The sequence below is a fragment of the Trachinotus anak genome, unplaced genomic scaffold (genome assembly GCF_046630095.1).
Source record: "Trachinotus anak isolate AG129_WGS33_773 ecotype Australia unplaced genomic scaffold, CSIRO_AGI_Tana_v1 ptg000020l, whole genome shotgun sequence".
Classification (NCBI taxonomy): Eukaryota; Metazoa; Chordata; class Actinopteri; order Carangiformes; family Carangidae; genus Trachinotus; species Trachinotus anak.
In genome coordinates, this window is record NW_027273871.1 from 5942759 (window position 1) to 5964979 (window position 22221).

At 42.1% G+C, this 22221-nt stretch overlaps 1 protein-coding gene across 4 annotated transcripts in view; it reads left to right on the forward strand.

Moving 5' to 3' along the window:
• The window catches only part of LOC139637529 (glutamate receptor 1-like), a 73516-nt gene that overhangs the window by 13251 nt on the left and 38044 nt on the right, over positions 1-22221 (forward strand). For all 4 annotated transcript variants that reach the window (XR_011694604.1, XR_011694606.1, XR_011694605.1 and 1 more), the window contains exon 3: positions 15145-15384. Coding sequence is in view for 1 of the 4 variants with exons in the window: in XM_071506309.1 (XP_071362410.1) it covers positions 15145-15384 (240 nt within the window). In the remaining 3 variants the exon portion in view is untranslated. The remainder of the gene's footprint in view (positions 1-15144; positions 15385-22221) is intronic.

The window sequence follows — 22221 nt, forward strand, 5'->3', positions numbered from 1 at the left end:
CTTGCCAAGTGTGACATCGTGTATGACGCACTCAGTGATGCTAACGACACTGAAGTGTTGGTCAGAGTTCAACTTGTAGTGACTGGACACACAGACATCATGTCGTCTGATCCCAGCATGAGAAAGACAGAGTTTGTTGTTTTGTTGTGAATGACTGTGATTGTGTTGCTTCTGGACAGTAGGCTCCATGATGTCCTTCTCCACTACCTACGCTACATACAATACACACAGTAGGGTGCATCTGTGGAGGGGCAGGGGCTGGGGGTGGTGGGAGAGTAGCCGAGCACCACGAGGGATTTATGCACACAGAGCTTATATGAATGAAATAAGCTGTGAGTTTGTGGAAAAACCTGCAGCTGCGTCTCTGCTGCTGCAGCTTCAACACTGTGACTGGGCAGCATCACAACATCGACAACATCTGCTGTTACTGCAGAGAGAACATGTCAGGATTTGTAACGTACCACTGGTGTTTACTGTCAGATGTGAGCCATCGCTGTAATGTATGAACAGTGCTTCCATCTCATTTCACTCTGAACTCCAAGGGTTGGATGGTTGGAGTTACTGAACTCTGTCATTCTCCAACTTCACTGCCAAAAAATAAAGCAGTGTTTGCACTGAGCTCTGGAAAACGTCATTATATTTAGTCCCCAACAGATAACTTTTTATTTACATGAGACTTCCTGCGCAAGACTTTTTGTGTTTATTTTTATATATGAAGCATAGAAAACAGAAATAACTTAAGGTTAAAAAGTCATCATCTTCATTCAGTTTGTTGTTTAGTTTCTCTCTGTGCAACATTTTAAAAAGCGCTGAGACAAATGAAGAATTATATACAGATATAACAGGTGATGGCAATTCACATTCTGATTAGTTGGTATGGATATTGAAAATCCCATTTCTGTCTGTCACTGATTTTATTTTTATATTATTAGACTTAGTGTCCTCATTACAAAACATAACACCACAGTATTTACTACAAACTGTGTTATAGCTGGAAGAAAAAGCAATGAGACCTTATTTTCAAGTTAGCTAACGTTATCATGCTACAGTAGACGTCACTGATGAAAACAGACATGTAACATTATGTAGCATCAAGTTACTGACCAGTACTGGCTCCAAGGTTGGACTGGTAAAGACAGTCAGCCTTGGACTTACCAGCTGGGACCGGCCGCAGGAATGATAATGATGAAGCTGAAAAAGACACTGATGGAGCTGGTAAAAACTTTATGGATTTTCTGACAGTTCACCGGCCGAATGGGATTTGAGCAGGTGGTCCCGATGTCCAGTCCACATGTGCTCTGGTCTCATTGCTTTCTTTATTTTCTTCAGTGAAAGAAATTCTGGAAGGTCACTTTCACCTGTACACTGTGTACTGCGCTTTGTCATCTCACCTGTGGGCAGTACCTGTGTGTGATAAATGTGGGGAGGGCCATTGCTTAACAGGAGGGACTCACATGCACTTATATGCACACATACATGTTACCAGACTGACAACCAAAACAAAGAACAGAGAAATTCAGATTACAACACACACAGAGGGGTGTGACTTAGTTCATTACGCCATTACTCCAATATACATCTTTACGTAGAAAATAATTTTTAGCTTGCTGTATTATTGTTTTTACATCTTTTTTATAGAAACTTTAATCAGTAATCTAAATATTATACTGAAAAATGTCACAATTTTTGTCTTTAAATTACTGGTTGTATCCAAAAACACAAAATTATTCACTTTACAGTGGTTTTACAAAGATAATTATCTAGGCATCTGAAACCAAAACATGCAAGAAAAAAACAACTTAATGATTATTATCAGAAGAGTTTGTGATATTTTCTGTCCAATAGCTGCTGAAATATTTGTTGTTTGTGTAAATGTTCAGTCGTGACTGTTGTGCTCCAGAGTCGTGATCTGACTATCGGCAGCTCTGAAGCCTGTTAGAGTCTGAGAACTGAATGTACTCTCACAGTTGGTCCTGAGTGCACAACAGTCCTCAGTCAACATTAGCACGCTGTGAGAACTGAATTGTGCTCAAGAGACGTCCTGCTCTTGTTCTGTTTGTGTCATCTTCATTATAGTGAATGACACACAGAAATAATGCAGAGGCAGCTGCCTGTCTGCGCCGTCGTCACGCAGACACACAGTCAGTCATGTCGACAGTCAGTCAGTGACTAACCTGTGATGTGTCTCGGATCTGTCAGACTGTTTGTGTGTTTATTGGAGGACTGAACTCTCAGAGGATTTCTCTGTCTCTGTGAGGACACTTTTCTCTTTATTTCCTGTCTCCTCATTTCCTTGTATTTATCAGCAGTTCCACTTTTCTCACGTCTTCATTTGTTCACCAGATTATTCTCATTTGCATATATTTCATGCCTTTTTTTTTATTGCCTTTATATGTTGTTCTTTGGTTTTTCTTTGACTCTGTGTTTTCTCCTGCTTATATTTTGCAGACCCTGCATAGATGCTGTTTATTTTCTCTCCTTTATCTCTGCATATTTAGTGCCAGTGCTGTTGTTTATTCTGTTTACTATCTGACATTTTCAGTTTGTTTTTTCATTTATGCACTTATGTGAGACCTGAGTTTCAGCCTCAGAGATGTGAGACTGGCGCCAGCAGCTGATTTATGTGTATTGAGACACAAGGACAGAGGTCAGGAGCTGTAGAGTCACTGTAGACCACCAGAGGAGAGGTGGGGAGAGGAGAGAGTGGAGTCTGAATCTTAATGAATGTGTTGCTGCAATAATAAACACATCCTATTATGAAGGAGCCCAAATGGAGTGAGGCGCTTTGGCAATTCGACACGATGTGGCATTCATGCCAGCGAATCGGACTGAACTGAATGGAGGTGGACTGAATAGAAGTGAAATTGGGAGAGACGGGGAGGTAGAGCGAGCATCTCAGTCTAATAGAGCATGTAACAGGGTTTTGAATGGAGCTCTAACCTGAGTGTGACCCCATGTTAACACAGACTCGGGCGCTGCTTATGGCTTCATGAACTCACACCCTGCTGCACATTCAAAAAAAACCCAGGATGGAACCATTTCATGACAAAATACAGCTTTTTTCCCCCAATATGAAGTAATGGGTTCGGGCTGAGCAGCAGAAAATCCATCTGTCAGCAAAGATGAATGACATGGAGCAAAGTCCTCAGAGCACAGAAAATGAAAGTTTCTTTTTTTCTTGTTAAGGTCATTTTTCAGGCTGTTAAGTCACCGACAGGATTTGGAGTTAAACAGTGAAGTGTCCAGAGGTGGAGGTGACTGGAGCGAGAACTTACACCTGCACTCACAGAATTCCCTTTTAATTTTTGCAAAATGCGAAGAAATGATTTGTGCAGTAGTTTTCAATCCTTTATGTTTACATTGTTGCACACAATACTTCTCCCACCTCTGGACTGCTCCTCCTACAGTTTTCACAACGCGTGCATATCAACAAATTCTCCAACCTGAACAACCACACAGCTTGTTTTTTTTCAACCCTCGACCCATATCAGTGTCTCCTGAAATAGCGCCCTGACGGTGGCAGGTGTACCAAACCTTGGTTGTCATGGTTGCAATAATAAACATACATACAAACTGCAGTGTACCTACCTTTGTTGCCATGGTTACTCTAATAATTGTCACTGTTTGGTTAGGTTTAGATGGTGATTTGGGTTAAAATAAGTACTTCCTCAACATTAGACATTTTGTCATGGTTACAATAATAACAACGAACACTCTGTGGATAATATGGATAATAGAAACAACATAAACTGCTCCTTTCACATGGGAATCAAACACCGCTCTCTTGTGTCATATTCATCCATCCACCCAAACCCCCTCCTGATGTGGACTATGTCACCGCACTTTTCCCTTTGCTCCTGTCATCATTACTACGACCACTAGATGTCGCCTAGCAACAAAACTTATGGGGCATAATAACCTGCTGACAGACAACCTGTGGGCTTGTTTTTTTACAGAACAGTCATTCTTATCCATTCATTCATTATTTCAATCAATTATGTTCCCAATACCTGAGCTTAAAAACAGCTATATACTGCTAACCCTGTGTGAATGGGTGAATGAGCAGCGAAAATGTGTTGATTTGCGGTAAACCTGCCGTTTTATCCAGGTGTGAAACTATAAAGCTTATGAATAAATTCCCTGGTATCTGTGCTTAGACTTAGGTGCTCACCAACACCTATTCGAGTCGGGGGCATTTCAGATATTGGGGTCGGTATTGAAACAACTCCATGTGTGGTCTAATAATTCATGTTTCAGGTATTAGCGATGCTGCCATTAAACAGCAGTTCAGTTTTATTTGTCACAAACCAAGGTACAATGTACAGTGAAATGAAGGTCCTCCTTGGCAGGCTGTGCAAACTGCAAAAAAAAGGATAAATAAATAAATAATATTATGAAAAATATTGCATTTGGTGGAACATATCACGATATTCAATATTATTGAGTATCGGCCCAAGCCAATTGCCAATTTAATGCAGAAAATTTCAGAGTGGCCAGAAAATGCTGCACTCAGAAAGGTTCTGACTGTTCCATGAGCCTGTGAATAAGGGAGTGAAAACCCAGCAAAAACATCTGAGGATTGAAAATGAAGATATTCCTCAGATGGGTGTTATTTGTCAACCTCCTTCTCTGCATCTTCAGCCCTTTAAGTTTGCATATTGAATGTAAACTGTATCCACTGAGCAGCTGCTGCATGAGAGCGAGCTAACTAACATTTTAACTCACCGCCCTCCCAGAGGTTCATATGAAGACGGGGGGAGGACGAGGAGGAGGGAGACGGAGGGGAAATTAAATGGTGTTTCTCCTCTTTCTCACTGCCAGGGCTTCCCTTATCAGGAGCGTACAGATTGGGACAACAGAAGGACAGGACACAACTGCCCTGCTCCCCATAGTTTGTGTTATTTATTGTTTATTGGTGTGAAAAATAAAAAAATAAAGAATGCATCGTGTTGGAGACATTTAGGCGGGAAGCCCGGTGGAAAGAGAGACAGGGAGAGCGCGAGCTGGTGGGTTGCTGGTGACATTTCGCCCTTGAGGACTCACTCATAGTTACACGCTCAGTTGAACATTTCAAATGTGAAATGAGGATAAAGTGCAGCATTAAAAAAAAAATTTAAAAAGCGTTGCATGTATTGCCTGGAAAGACATTTATCTTCAGCAACACAATTTGGCAAATAATTAGAAAAACGAAGAGCTGGTGTTCAGATAGGAGGACAGCAGCAGAGAAAATGGGATTATCTTTAATTAATAATCTTAATCTTTAGTTTCATGTCGGACAAAAACAAGCAGTATCAGATGCCAGGAGAGGGTGAAGGCGGAGAACAAAACCGAAGATAACAAAAGAAAAGGGAGGAAATAAACTGCAGGGTTTTAACAGAGTCTCCATGTTTCTTCTCTAAGTCCACTGAGAAACAGTTTGTGGCAGAAAATCCATCAGCAGTTGTCCACCAATTAAAAACTGAGCTGTCAGTTTGTCACACGCCATCGGTCATATGTTGACTCATTTGATTAATTTTGGGATTTTTTGAAGTAAGGAGGAATGTTTTTTTAATCTTCTCTTTACATGGGTTTTTCTCTCTTGCATTATCAGTGGTCTTTGCACGTCTGTGTGAACAAAGAAAAAGCAACAGTGCAAAACAAAAACATTGGCCACATTTCAATTAACCTGCTTAATTGGCAATTTGAAAATGCGAAAAAAAAATTGAGTAAGGGAAACACGTGAATCCATAAGTATTGCTGTCTCCTATTAGCTCCTAAAAATCCCTAATATGTGGCTGCTGCCAGATATAAGGAGTTTGCCTTTGCCTTTCCGTCATTACATCCATCACTACATATACTACAACGGCTGCTTTCTAACGACTAAATCCCGACATCACTTACAGCCTCAGTGTGATTTAGGCTGAATTTACAGTAATTCTTCCAAACCTCCAGTTTCACTGTGGGAATAGAAAAGTAGGAGAATAAAATAAAAGCAGCAGCTTTAAGCTCAGTCGTCCTCCTCTCACTTCAGACACGTAGCTCATGTGTCAGCCTCTGACGAGCCTTTTTGTCCGCGAGGGGACCGGTAGTTTTTGTGGTGCTCATGGTGAAGACACTTTGTCTTTTCAGCTCAGCAGCAGCTGAACTGTCAGACTGAAAACTGGAATACAAAGGTGGATTTCACCCACTTTCACTCTTTGATTCTCCTGCAGAATAAACGCTCAGTGGTTTGTGTAGCTCTCTCACACACAACTGATTTGTCGCCTCTGGAGTGAAGTGTGTGTGTGTGTGAATCTCTGTGGACGACTGAAATGTAAATGTAGACATGGAGGCAGTGGAGACAAGATTCAGACAGGTGGGATTTGAACCTGCAACTGTTGGAGGAGCCTCCATATCTCTGTGTGTGTGTGTTTGTGTGTGTGTGCGCCTGTGTGCGTCTGTATGTGTGTCAGAGTTTCAATTCTCAGCAGGAGATTATTGCATTGATGCCTGGGAGGCAGCAGTTGCCTAAATGACTTTAGACTCAATGTGTGTGTGTTCTTGTGCATGAATCACCATGTGGATGTGTGCACTTTATTAGGTTTTGTGTGTGGGTGTGTGTGGGTGTGCGTGTGGGTGTGCGTGTGTGTGTGAATGGTGTATCACCCTGAGGAAGGCAGCCATTTAATCTATTATTCAGCATCTCTACTAAACACATTAATTAGAGCCTGAGGTTGAGACGGGTGCTCGGTGCCATTCAGCTCTCTGGGAGTTGGGATGAAAACCTCATATCTCCTGCGTGTGTTTGAAGAGAAGGTGAAGACCTCTCAGACCTGCAAACTGGAAGGAAAACATCTCAAGTCTCTATAAGAATTAAAGAAAAACTTAATGCTTTTTTTTTTCAAACATAACTCGGGTGTCTGTGTTTAGGTTACAGCTTTAGTGCAACAAAACCTCTGATAAAGTTAATTATGTATATTGCTGGCGTACCAGACCTTGGTTGTCATGGTTACTATGATAACAGTCATGGCTTGGTTAGGTTCAGGAAAAGATGGTGATTTGGGTTAACCCAAATGTTGACTCATCCATCTACCCCAACCTCCTTCTGACGTGGACTTTGTCGCTCTATAAACTACGTCACCGCATTTTTCCCTTTGCTCCTGTCATCATTACTACGACCACTAGATGTCGCCTAGCAACAAGACATAACTGACCAGTGCACAGATGACCTATGGGCTCGTTTTTTACAGGACAGTCTGCCTGTTTTAAGTCCTCACAGACTGAGGTCATGTATTCTTTACACTAAAGCCAGAAGCAGCAAATATTTTGAATTTTTGCTAAAAAAGTGACTAAACAGATGATCTGATTATGAAAATAGTTGCATAATTATTTTTGTGGCCAAATTTCTGGACTGGTTAGTTAGTTAACATTTGGCCCATCCCACTTGGGATTACAAGACACCCACACTTCACAAAACTTACATCTTCTTCTGCAATTGCACATATAGAACATGTAGTAAAATAATAATAATATTACAGGAAACAGAAATTCTAAATACAATATTCACATAATGAACTGTTACGTATCTATAAATTGGCTCGATAAAGAGGTTTTTTTCTCTTCTCCCAGGCTTTCTCCAGATACCTAGCTAACTTATATGTATCATATGTGAACAGCCAACTCAGTCTTTGTGCATCATCCATATTTACAAGATCAGTATCACTTTTTATCCTGCGAAACAAAGCATGACGCAGATTACAATAAAAAGGACGATAAAAACTCGATACTTCTCTGTACCTTTGGTCTTTCAGGTTTGGGTCTTTTACTTCTCGTGAAGAAAGTTTCTTTTAGAGAAAGCAGCTTCATAAAGACATTGGTGTGGAAGAACCCAACTGGTCCTGACCTCGGCCCCATCCTACATCTTTGGGATGAACTGGAGCACTGACTTTGAGCCTAAAGGCCCAGTCAGATGGTTTGCTTTTTATCCACAGTGTGAGTTCACCTAGTGAAGGTCACCATAGTTGAACTTGATGTGAAAGGTCTTAATCCTGTTGTGTCTTAATGGGAGTAAATCTCTGCTGCCAGGCTCCAAGTGTAAAGGCTGTTGTAGCAGCACACGAACAATGTGTTGTAACATTTTTAAATGACATCATGAGGTGTAGTGAACACTGCAGCCTTTAGGGGGCATTAGCAGAGATTTAATGTACTGTGGTTGGTCGTCTCCAGTTCCTCAGGAACGTCACAGGTGTCATTGCGAAGGCTGTAGACTTCAAACCCATTGAAGTCCCGCCTCTCTGCCAACCTGATCGGGCAGCTGTGATATCACCTTTCATCTCACTAAGTTTGAATGCCCTCAGGCTTACTTCAAAAAGTATCAAGCTGTGCAAAAGCACTGATACTGACTGACAGCAGGTGAAAGACGGTCAGAGGAGGAAACATCAGAGAGACTCAGCCTCATGTTTGAGCCTCAGTCAGACCCAGACTCAGATGAGGAGTCTGTTGAGACCAGAATCAGAGACTAGCAGACGGATCAGAACGGTTAGCATAGTTAGCATCTTTTATATGTTGATCTTGTTTGTTAGCTTGTAACTGGCAGTGGCTGACACAGTGTTAGTGGTTTTGCGAATGCTAACTCTGGCCTTCTGTACTGACAAGGTTTCAGGTTTATTTAGCTCCGCCCCCCAGTCCCCACAAGTTGACAGGATTGGTTCTTTAGGTTCTATAATATATGAATCCCTGACTGTCTGAATCTGTTTTTATGAGACTGTCATTTGTTCACTGCAGTTCAATTTGGAAACACTCAGTCATGAAGTTGACCGATTATTTCACTCATCATATGTCTTGTATTATGTAAAAAACATCAGAGAGAATCTTTAAATTGTGTTAATACTGAAGGCCACAAACGTCAGTGTGTTGACTTGTATTTGAAACAGGAGGAATCATCTTGGCCCTTTGGCAGATTGTTTGTCTTGAGTGAGACTTCGAGCGTCAGTTTGAGATGTGGAGACTTGAGACAAACAGTAATGAGGCCACCAGGACATCTCAATAAGAAATGCTAAAAATGTGACTTCACTGTGAGAGAAAGAAATATTTAAGGAACCAGGAGCTTGGCCCACTTCTCTCTACTGTCTGCAGTCTGTGACCTTTGGCTTTCCCGTTTTTGGCGGCTTGTAATGTCAGCCGTCACAGACTCTGCCGAATCTCCCACTGTCTTTGATGTCGCTTCAGATAAAACAAACAGCAAATATAAATGCCACTATCAAGTGTTTGGTGCTGGGATTACAGCTCATGCTGTTTCTGGCCTGACTGGACGCCTTTCTGGGAGAACGACAGCGAAAAGTGTCGGCTAAATGACGGGAACGCAGAACGACTGAGTGAAACAGTGACCTGATCGCTGGATGTGTGTCTCCGGGCCGTCCTGTCTCGTCTCCTCAGCAGAGGAGGGAGACAGTCGGGAGCCGTAGGTCATCGCAAATCGAGGCGGTGGCGGACGATGGCAGTGAAAGCCTCTGGTTGATAGACGTCCTCACAATTAACTGCCAGTATCCTTCAGCTGGAACCGTCCCTCCGTTCTTTTCTCTATTTCCCAACATCCGTCATGGTATTCGTCACAGACAGACAGATCTGCAGTGTGGATAGATGGACGGATGTGTCAGGAGGATGAGCAGCTCTGTGGGTAGACGCGGTCTCAGCTGTGGGCCCTGTGGCGCTTGTTGTCGTCTCTGGGCTGTGTTTAAATAAAGCTCTGTCTAAAAGCCTCAGGTGGTGAGGAGCGAGATGTCTGACTGGGGGACCCTCAGTGGGTACAAGGCGAGGTCAGCTCGTTCTCTGCGATGTCACGACGAGTGTCCTTGTGGAACATTTGTCTTCATTAATATTAATAGTTATGTGGGGGTGGGGTGGGGGGGTGGGGGGGGGGGGGGGTGTTGTGGTCGGGGGGTTGGCGTCAGTCATCACATTTAAACATCAGTGCTGATGACAGGAGGTGTGATCAGTTATTGATTACTGGCAGTAATCACATGCAGCAGGTACACTACCTGAACAGGGACAAAATTATTAAATTTTATTTATTTTATAATAAGGGACCAGATTTATAAGGAGCTGCCTTATGTTCATTCTCAGCAGTTAACAACCCAGTCTCACCACAACGTCAACTCAGTACCTGTTCTGGAGCTTTCAACCATATCACATGATCTTCTTTAGCTGATGCAGTTGCCCGGTCATGTCATGTGGCTGCAGATGATCTGTCAGAGTTTTCTCATCATTATCACCAGACAAGAACATCATTATTGTGCAACTCTGCTAAACCCTCAGTTATTTCCAGAGTTAGGGAAACACTGTGGTTACGGTGGAAAAAAAAGATGGATGTAAATCACGAGGGGTGAAATCGTCCGACCTTTATGAACAGAAATTCAAGTATTTGTAATTTAAAAGAAAAAGGACTGTGAAAGCATTTTTTTCTGAAATACAAATATTTTCTGCACATGTACAGACTTAAATGTCTCCTGCAGATTTATTTCCCAAGTTGACAAAGGTTGATTTACAACAACAAACAAGTTTTTTGACCCTAATTTGACTCCATACAAACACAACCACAAAGACCAGGAACAAACAGCAACAGGACCATGATCAGTTTTCTGCAGGATTAATATAAAAAGCAGCTCAGTGATCACAGAGAGACATATTCATCCTACAGGCTCTACATTTAGACCCGTATCACGACGATGTTGTCGACCTAAACACAAATAACTACAAAGACTCTCAGGGCTCACAGCATCTGTCGACTCTCCGCCGCCTGACCCTCTTTGATGAAGGAGCAGCCTGACGTCCCAGTGGGATGGCAGCGTTAATGCTAAGAGACAGATACCTCGTTAGCATGATAGCATCTGCCTGAGGACAAACATCTATTGTTAGCATGATAGCATGGCCCCAAAGGGAATAGTTATTTCCAGTGCTAGCCTGCTCAGAGGGACCACGCTCGTCGTTAGCATGTTAGCGCTGGCCACGGGGACCTGAAGGGACACACACTGAGAATAGAGGAGGATGTCTGTCAGCACATACAGTGTGTGGCTTATTTAATACAGATGTATTGATATGTGACTTATTGTTCATTTAACATTGGGGTTGAATAGGTTTGAAAGGGATGAGATGGATTTTTCAGGACCAAAACAAGCTGGGTTTGAGTTGTTCAAACAAAAGTTTGATTTTAAAGATTTTTTTGAAAGTAAGAAGGTATATTTTAGATAGATAGGTTAGATAGATTAGATTTTTTATTAGGAACCAAAAACCATCTCAGTGTAGAGGCAGTGAAGCCTCTCAGGCTTCTCTCAGCAGGTCGGTGAGCCAATCAGAAGACTACCACAGAAGCCTTTAACATTGTCACGTTGTTTTCACATTGTCATTTCATACATTTGAATGATAAAAATAACCATGATTTCTGCTTTGAAAAAATACTGGAGTTTCAGCCTCCTGGTGTTGAGTGGGTGGGAAACTGGTCTAATCAGCTGTTGTGTAAATGCCGATCGCTGTTTGTCAGACTGCTGTAGAAAATAGTCTAATTTTCTGTAGGTTAGATTATACAGGTACTCTGGTATTTTCTTGAAATGCAGGTGAAGATGATCAGAAGCAGCAGATGTAAACATACACGATACGACACAGTCTCACTTCCAGTGCAGACACAAAGTTAAAGGACAGAGAGAAACCAGTAAGGTCAGTGAGCTGGTGCAGTGTCAGTCACCAGCTCAGAAAGTTGGCAGCTGAAGAGCATGAAGCTCCAGTTTCTCTAATGGTCACCAGCTGACTGTGAATGTGAAATACTCCAGTTCAGACAGGATGTTCAGTTTTCAGTGTTTGGGCCTGAGCCTGTCAGCGTCACTTTGGTCTGACACGGATACGTCAACACCTCCTGTCCAGATCATGACCAACGCACAGGTCCTCCTCCAGAGGAAGAGCTGTTTTCATTTTGTGAACTTTGCTGTAGCACCAACCTCAGTCTGAACTCTCAACTTTGTACATGAGAGGTCTGAAAACACGCAGATAGAAATTTACTGAGTCAGCATATCTGCAGGTTTTAAAGCCTTGAAAAGGCTAAAAGTCAGCTTCCACAAAAGCGGCCTAAGACAGTATTAAAGTCTTAGATTTCATTCACAAAGCTCTCACAGAGTTTGCTGCTTCAGGCAGAAATGTTACTTCAAAATGTTTTGGTGTATGATAGAGACAGATGTTGTGACAGTGGCTCGAGCTGCAGGAAGCTCCTCGGTCCTTTGTCTGCTGTTACAGGACGTTTTATACAAAACCTAAATAAATTGTTATTTATGTGTCTGGGTCAGATAAATTGATTATATTATAAGAGACACACTGAAAAAAAAAAAAAAAAACTTTAGTCCATATCGTCTCTGCTGGTTTTCCTTCAGCTTTCATACTTTGTGCTTTTTAACCAGATTTTATATGAGTTATTTCATTTTTTACTTGATTTGATTATATAATATTTTATGAAGTGTTATGATCCCATTGATTTTAATTTTAACAAATACAACTGTTGTGCTGAGCTGCCGATTTTAAGTTGTTTTATTAAAGGTCCCATATTTTACTTTTTCACTGTCTTTCATCTGAAGTTTCGATATCCATCAGAAGATATATTTGTGGTTTGTGGAACCAAAAACCATCTCAGCATAGGTTTACATCTCCTCTCTCAGGCTTCTTTCTGAAGCTCTAGTAACAACAGGTTGGTGAGCGGATCTGAGTCTCTCTTCTGATTGGCTGACTGTTTTCTGAGTGATTCCATAAAAATATAGGAGATTTCATGTAAACACTCAGAGAAATCAAATACTGCAAGTGTGGATGGTGGGTCCAGGTGGGCAGGGCTTTGGGTGCGGCTGAGGCAGTGACTGCTTTGTTGTGACATCACAAAGTTCCAGAAGTCCTGACGGCTGGTTTTAAGGCTCAGTCTCTGAATACAGGCTGTGTGCATTTCTCTGTGGACTGAGGCTTTGATACTTTCACAGTATTAATATAGAACCTAGACCTGCTTTATAATCAAAAAAAAGATGGACATCTACCTTTAGACTGGATGGGACCTTTAAGAAAACATTAAAGATGGCTTTGTTTTGGGGGTGTGTTTGTTTGATTGACAGGTGTCTGAGCCTATCACACTCAGCTGCTTGCTTACATGTCCTCATTTCTCCTCAGCTGCACTCAGGCTTCACCAGTTTCTGTTCAAATGAGGATTTTCTGGGCGATGACACAGATACTACGGACACGTTTTCATACAGTCTGAATCCGATTGTGCCCAGAAGACCATAAAATGAGACACTGATTCAGAGAATGACTCGTGGTGCTTCTGCACTGAGTATTATTTTGTCTTAAGACTTAATCCCTGACTGTGAAGGAGCTCTGCATGAAGAGTAATTTGATTACAGCTATTGTGTGTACAGGGATTTACCATGTGGAAGCCTTTTGTGTGAAACAGGAAACTGCACTTTATCAGCCACACAGCAGCAGAAACAATGTCTGTCTAGCGTGAAGATAAGAGGACTTTATCATCTCTTAGCATATTATCAAACACAAATTCTGCCGTTCTATATCTGCACACAGATTAACAAAAAAAAAAATAAATAAAAGCAGATACATTGAACGTGCCTGAAAAATGACGGCATGTTCAGAAATCACTGGCAGATCAGGGTAGTGTGTGTGTGTTGGTTTTAAGACGAACGTGAAGAAAAACAACTTTGACATTGATATTTGGAGTAAATCAAGCTGAGGTACAGTGTGACTGAAGATGACAGAGTGTGATATATGGACTGTATCTCACTTTTGGTTTGCTTGGTGACCCGGATTTCTCAGCAAAAAAAAGGAACTGGAGCTTGAAAACAAAAGCGACAACAAGACAAAAGACATTACAGGACAGAGAGATACGTAAAGAAAGAGGACAGAAGGTAGACGTCAGGGCAGAGGATGGAGGGATGCATCCTGACAGACAGAGAGAGAGAGAGAGAGAGAGGGGGATGTTAGAGCCACAAAACAACCAGGAAGTATTTTAGAGGCCACTTTGACCACGAAACAGGGAATTCTGGGGGCATGACTTTGAAAACAGTGCAAACAATGTAAATTTAGATTTTGATCATCTCATGTGGTTCGTGCTTGTAGTCTGTCTCTTCTTCTTCCAGAGACTGTTCTCCTTTAAAAAAAAAAAAAGAAAACGAGCCCACAGGTCGTCTGTCAGCAGGTTATTATGACCCATAGTAAGGTTTTGTTGCTATGTGACATCTAGTGGTCATAGTAATTATGACAGAAGCAAAGGGAAAAGTGTGGTGAAGTAGTTTATAGAGCGACAAAGTCCACGTCAGGCAGAGGTTGAGGTGGATGGATGGGTCAACAAAACACAGGAATATGAAACAGGAGAGAGGTGTTTGTTTATATTTGGATCAGTAGGATTTTCCATTCATTGTTTCAATAGAGATTAAACTGAGGAAAAATATGAGTATCCACACATAGACCATGATGAGCTGTGGGTTTAATACCTTCCCAAAATGTCACCAGGATGTATGGTACATGATGGTGTGAATTAAAAAAAGTATAGAACAAATATAACCCAGTCAAGCAGTAATGGATTGTCCTTTAGTTTAGTGCATGTGGATCTGTTGGATTTAGGACAGATGACAGATGATTTACAACACTTTTGATAATTGTTAAAGGTCCCGCACAGTCTAAAGGTAGATGTCCATGTGTTTGTGATTATAAAGCAGATCTAGGTTCTATATTAATACTGTGAAAGTATCAAAGCCTCAGTCCACAGAGAAATGCACACAGCCTGTATTCAGAAACTGAGCCTTAAAACCAGCCGTCAGGACTTCTGGAACTTTGTGATGTCACAACAAAGCAGTAACTGCTCTCAGCCATGCCCCAAGTCCATCTGGACCCACCACCCAACCTTGCAGGATTTAGTTTCTGTGAGTTTTAACCTGAAATCTGCAAAAATGTTTTTGGATCACTCAGAAAACAGTCAGCCAATCAGAAGAGAGAATCAGGTCCTCCAGCCAGTCAGAAGCCATATCTGTCAGCAAGCGTCACAGGAATGTGAACATTACTCTGAGATGTGCAGACAAGTGATGAAGCAGTGCTTTGTGTTTTAATGATTCTCTCTCTTTCCTTTTCTTCTTCTTTCCTCCGCTCCTCCGTCATTCCCAGTCTGCTCCCAGTTCTCAAAGGGCGTGTATGCCATCATGGGTCTGTACGACCGGCGGACGGTCAACATGCTGATGTCCTTCTGCGGCTCCTTGCACGTCTGCTTCGTCACGCCGTCCTTCCCCGTCCAGACCAACAACCAGTTCGTCCTGCAGCTGCGGCCCCAGCTGCAGGAGCCCCTCATGGCCCTGCTGGAGCACTTCTACTGGACCAGGTTCGTCTACATGTACAGCTCCGACTCAGGTGAGGACTCGAACATGCAGTATACAACCCTGTTTGTCACGGACGACCGTCATGTGCAGCTTATGAATGTATGTTTGATGGCTAACCTTAGACAGAGTCAACCCTGTTTTAACTCGTTTACACAATGAAACGCAATGAACAGGGTCAGCATCAAATAAAAACTGATTCTGGCAGTTTAACCTCTGCAGAGCGCTTTTCAACAGAGACGTCACTGAACATAATGATGGTGTAAAAGCCTCAGTCCCCAGCTCTTCATCCTCTGCTTCCTGTCAGCCGGGCTCGTCTCTCTCTGCTCAAACAGCCACTAACTTTGAGTTGTGTGCCGAGAACTTCGTCTGAGTCAAGCTTCACCTCCAGCCCGTCGAGTCAGACAAACAAACAAACAAACAAAGAGAATTAACAAAAAGGGCAGTTAGCTCTGTCATTTCCCGCCTCTCTCGGTTGGGTCTAGTGTCTCCCTGCGGCCTGCGATCTGACGTTCTAGTCCATTTGACAGTCGGTGGCAGACTCTGTCTAATCTTATTGCCTTTTACATCTGCCCAGGAACCATCGGTGGAAGTCTGTGTGGTGTAATAGTGTGTAACCGTCTGCCTCGGCATGGCAGTCTGTCTAATGTTATTGCTCCTCAACATCTGCCGAGGAGACATTAGCTGTTTGTTGGAGGCAGAGGGGATTTCCTGAGGCTCAGAGCCTCTAACGCAGCTTTGGTTTATGTCCACCATCAACGTCTGGTGACGGGAGAGAAGATTAATAAACACTGTGAACACACAACCTCTGACACACAAGACGAACAACGACGATGCCGCTGTTTGTGTTTGAACTACATTTATTCTAAACAAGATATGACCTTTTCACAAGCCAAACTGGAATTAGTCTGAAGGAGAGAAGTGACAGAAGGGCACAGTTAAGGAGAGAGTAAATGTCCAAAGGAGAAAATATAAGAGGGAAAATCATTTGGTGCATCAAGACATTTACCTTACTGAAGCCAACACTTCTAGTATTTTCATTTTAACAACTCCTGCAACCTAAATGACCACACAGGTTGTTTGTACCTATCCTTGGTTACGTCCTGTGGGAGTGCACCAGCGGTGTGGACCATTGTTGTCATGGTAACAATAATAAATTTGAGGTTAAGGTTATGGTCATGGTTTGGTTAGATTCATGCACAAAAACCTACTTGAATAGGTTTAGGAAAAGATTGTGGTTTGGCTTAAAATAAGTACTTTGTTAAGGTTAGAGCAGGTTCGTTGTCTTGGTAACGATAATAAATTAGCAGTTAAGGTTGTGGAGCAGTCATGGATAAAAGAATGAACGGTGAGTAACAATCAATGATCTCCTGTGACAAGTTCCTAAGTGCTGTTAGCCCGACCTCCTCGTCTTTGTTGCCCCTCACACTCTCATCACCTGACTTCCTCCTTCGCTCTCATCATAATCACTACGAACGTTGTTTCTGCTCCGTTTCTCCCCTCACTTTGCCCTCTTTTGTTTTGCTTGTTTCCTTATCTTTCCTTATCCTTACTTGTCTCACCTGACTTGCCCTCTCCCCTTCCTTCTTCTTCTGTCCTCATTTTACTTTTCCTCTGTTTTTCTCCTCTTGTTTTCTCTTCTCTCATTTTCTTTCTTCATTTGTTTTTTTCCCCCTCCCTACTGTGATTATCTCTCTTCTCTCCTCTCTCCTCTGTAGAATCAGTTCACTTCTCTCAGTAAACAGTGGTGAGTGCCTATTTTCTGCTTGGTTGCAGGTATACAACTCACCGCAACAGACTCCTTAATACCTTTTTCTGTGTATGTGTGTGTGTGTGTGTGTGTGTGTGTGTGTGTGTGTGTGTGTTGACACTCCAAACAGATGTGTACAGGATCAACAACCTGACCATTTATTACATAATGAACTTACAAGGCTGCTTTGCCCTTTACTCGACAAACACACACACACACACACACACACACGAAGACACATTAACACGCATATACAGATAAATAAGTTATTGACCCTGACTCATCCCATAATTATCACTCCGTCTCGTTGCCATGGAGACAGCCTTGCAGTAAAGGCTGTCCTCTGTACACTGACTGACTGCTGGAAAAATACAGTAGCTGGGGTGAAGTACAGTGGAGTATTTTTGTGTTCTCAGCCACACACCACCTCCTCCTCCTCTTCCTCTTCTTCCTCCTCTTCGGTTTCAGCCATAATAGCAGTGTGTGTCTGGTTCTTTGGCTTGGATATGATTTATTTATTAATTGCAAGCTAAAGTGAAAACACTGATTTCCAAGAAGACACACAACATAAAATAACACAAATCAAATAACATCAGACAAGGAAAATCCGATGGCTGAATCAAACCTGTAATCTTTATAAATATGTTCCATGAAAACTTCTCACAGCCCCTCTGGTTCTTAAAAACTGAAGGCTCGTCCTCAACATGGCGTCAGTGTGAAAGACGGAGCCTCTGGCAACATTAGTCACTCAAAGCACCTCACATGAACAGACACTGACCCTGGTTTTATGGCTGTGGTGATTATGTGTCATTGTTTTCTGTGAACACAAGCATTGAGGAGAATCTGCATTATTACCACTGTACATACAGCGCTTCTGCCCTCAGCAGTGCCTCCAATTTCCTTCGAGGGGATGCATTTAATAAATGATGAATACCGTTCTTTTGCATCTCATGCAGTTTGTTGTTAAATTTAGTTTTCACATCACTGCACCAAGCAGAACAGACATAATCACAGTGTCACTATAAATGATGAGCAGAAAATGATTGTACTTGTAAATACAGCGAGGGTTTGCATTTCACAGCAGCTGATATATAATTTATATATAGAGGAAATAAGAGGCTCTACAATAGAGCCTTGCGGCACCTTTTATGTCATGTCCCTGGGTTCTTGTACAACATCACAGACTTGAGTTCTTCCTCTAAGGTAAGAAGGAAACCATTTTACTGCATTAAACCACGCACTGTAACTTTGTAGAATGATTCGTTTGTACACTTTTGTCCCAGCACTTTGGTCAAAACTGAAATATTCCAACAGCTATTCGATATTTTGCCATGAAATAACCCTAACCCAGGTGCTGCACCATCACGTTACTATGACAACATGCTAATATAAACAGACTTCTATATTATTGTGTTGCATTTATTCATTGTAACAGTGAGACAACAGCACCGTCATGAGGTCAACCTGGAAATTAACTGCGAACACTTGCATCCAGGTCAGTCTATAGACTAGATATATTATTAGAAAACAGTCCTTTTGTTTAATCATTTTTACGCATGTTTGAGGAATACCAAGGAGATGAGTATGAATTAGATACAGTAATGTAGCCCCCTGATCTTAAAGAGTTGTGCATTTAAGGGTTAAACTTTCATTTTATACCCATATTTTACCCTTTCCCTGTGTTTTAGTTGAACACTCAAAGAAACGAAATCCTGCAAGGTTGGATGATGGGTCCAGGTGGGCGGGGCTTGGGGCATGACAGGGAGCGGTGACTGCTTTGTTGTGACATCATAAAGTTCCAGAAGTCCTGACGGCTGGTTTTAAGGCTCAGTTTCTGAATACAGGCTGTGTGCATTTCTCTGTGGACTGAGGCTTTGATACTTTCACAGTATTAATATAGGACCTAGAACAGCTTTATAATCACAAACATATGGACATCTACCTTTAGACTATATGGAGCTTTAAATCTGTTATTCAAGACAGATCTGGCTAAGAGGGCAGCATAAAAACAGCAGCTGTCAAAGTAAAAGTAATCTATCCTCTTCCTCATCCTCCTCTAACTCATTGTTTCCTTCCTTTGTTCTTGTCTTTCTACTTATTGTCGTCCTCTCTCCTCTTCTTCCTCCTCTGTTGGTTGAATTATCCTGAGGGCTGAGAAAGCTTTTACATGTTCATCTCTGTCCTCGGCTGCAGTCCTTTACTTTGTTCTTTTTCTTGTCTTTTTGCCTGCCGTAAAAGTGCCATTGTGCATGGAGCTGACTCCTTAGTGGTCGATGTTGTGGCTGAACTGGACAGCACAATGCTCGGTCAACCTTTTCAATAATTAGAAAAAAAACATTGGATGGGAGGACAGACAGACAGACAGCAGCTGCTGAGAAAATAAACCAGGGAGCATCAACTCGCATGAACAGAGACCATGTGTAATTGAACATGAAACTGATTCTGTGTGTGTGTGGTCGACATAACTGCTGCCGCATCGCTAGACTAATGTCTCGCTAACACACCGTTTGACATGCGACATGCACACTTGCACACACACACTGTTAGTCGCACATTCACGCACCAGCACACACGTTACAAGCTCTGATAAGAGTGAGACGTTAGGAGAGAGAGAGAGAGAGTTTGTCATTTTTCTTCCTTTCTTTCAAGTTGAGCAAACAAAAAGAGAGTGGTCACTGTTTAGTTTTTTTTAACTCAACACTTCAGATGTTTTTGTGTTTGTCTTGATTTTATGTTTTGGTCAGTGTGTTTATGACTTTTTTCCTCAAAGCAAAGTGTCTGAAGCTGAGAAAACATTAAACCCTTATGATGAGTGAAAACAATCAATCATATTGATGAGTCTGTTTGGTGCAGTGAATGCAGCTCATTGGCTTCTAGAAGAAATCACTGTCAATGCTTAAAAGAGTCTCACCCCTGCCAGCAGACGGCACTTAGACATAAGTACATAAGTATAGTGGATAAATGCTAAGATGCTAACGTCTCATTGACATTGGCTGAGGACACAAGTGGTGGCGACTGGGCCACAGTTTGGGGTAAATGTAGCAGAATAAAAACTTAATTAGTTAACGTTAGGTTACAATTTCAGTATAGAGTCACACTGTTGGGATGGTTGCAGACTTCCAGGTGTCAAACCGTGGTAAATCAAGTCTCAAGTCTCTCTCCGTGTTAAGGTTTCCTGCCCTAATTAAAACCATAAAGAGGATTAATTACTCTGATGTAGCCCGTGCTCGGGTCACATCTGATCTGTTCTGTGTTACTTTGAAGTTTTGCGTTTCCTCACGTATTCTGCCTTTTCTCTGAAACCTGACCAAGACAGACTAAAGTGTATCCTAACATAAAGGACATAATGGCCCTGTGTTGGCCCAGTATCAGACAAACAGTAGTGTTTTAATGAGCGTCTCAGGACAGATGGAGGCTGATGCTGTAATTCCCTGTAAGAGCTCTGCTGGGAAAAACACTGGGAGTGATGGTAACATACTGGAGCACCTCTCCTCATCCTCCTCCTCTGTTCCTCATCCCCGCTTTCCTTTAATTTAATCTTTAGTCTGTCCTTTCTTTCCATTTTTCTTTTATCATCATCCCTTTTGCTGTTTTCATTTTTCCTTTCTTCTTCCTTCAGTGGTTCTTCAGTCTTCATCATCTCCTCTTCTTTTCTTTCCGTCCTTATGTCCTCGCATCATCTTTCCTTTTCTCTTCTTCTCTCTCCTCTCCTCTCCTCTCTCAGTGCATTAATAGTAAATGACATGCATGCAGGATGTTTATGGAAATTAGATGCAGAACAGAGAGTAGATTAGTGTCTATATTTATAAAACTCTTCCCTCTCCATCCTTCTCTCTCTTGTACACCTCCTATTTTTATCTTTCATCTCTCCTTTGTTTTTTTCAGTGTTGGTGACTGACGTTCTCTCTGTCAGCGTGGGTGTCTTGCTCTGCTGTATCTCTAATTGAATGTTATACATTATCATTAACACACTTGACTTTCCTTTGCTCAGACTGTGAGTGTGTGGCTGCGGCGAGCCGAGCCTTCGCTGCAGCTGTAAACACTGTCACTGTATGGATGCTAATGAGCAGTTACCCATCAGAGGTGATCACATAATCTCTACCACACAGCTGCAATTATGAGCAAAGTATCCTCGGTGTCTTCTGCTCTGCTCCGGGCAGAGAGATGAGCTAACGAGAGACAGTCATGTGACGTGATCACACCAGCGCGACGCCTGAGAGTATGTAGACGTTCTGATCCACGTCATTGTTACATTATTACATGAGTGTTCAGCGCTCATGGGGGGGACCACACCCATCTTTGAACTTGGCCTCATTTTGATCTCAACCACACAACTGTGAAGTTTCGTGACTGGTTGTGACTTTATCATGGTGACAACATCTGAACCAACCAACCAAAGTACCCAAAACCACCTCTGTGGTAGTTCATGCGCTGCAATAGGTGTCTACAGGACCTCGGTGTCCCATGATGACACACAAACACACACCTCTCTGTTGTTATAGGTCACCTTGGGGGACATTACATAGACTTATATTCATTTCCTGGTGACTTGGCCTAACCTGCTCTAAATTTACTACCTTCATACCGCTACCATACAACCTTCTCTGTTGTCATAGCCTCTTCCTCTGTTGCCCAGTTTAACTGTGGTATTCCTCACGATACATACTGTCTCTCAGCCTGATCATTCAGAAACACGGTATCTCCCACCACTCTGATGCAGATGATGCAGTTTTATGTCCCGTTTCAAACCAACGACCCCCACTGGGCCTCTGCTGTTAGAGCCCCAAGACTCATCTTATTGAGAAGCATTAGTGTCTTTAAAAACTCCTCTTAAAACAATCTTTTATCAGAAAGCTTTTATGAATGTTTGATATGTTTTTCCACAGACATCCCACAGATTTTGTCCCCAGTTGGAGAAATCCTCCCAGTTAACTGGTCTTTAGTCATAGTCACTGTTGCGTCTGGTGATAAAGTAAACTCGCATCTCATATCCAGAGATAATGTCTCTTCAACAAACAAACAGATCTCAGATCAGTCTGCAGAGGCTTTTCTCAGTCTGTCCTTCTGTTGGAGTCAATGAACCATCCTGAGTTAAAATTTATTATATTTTGTTGCTTTTTG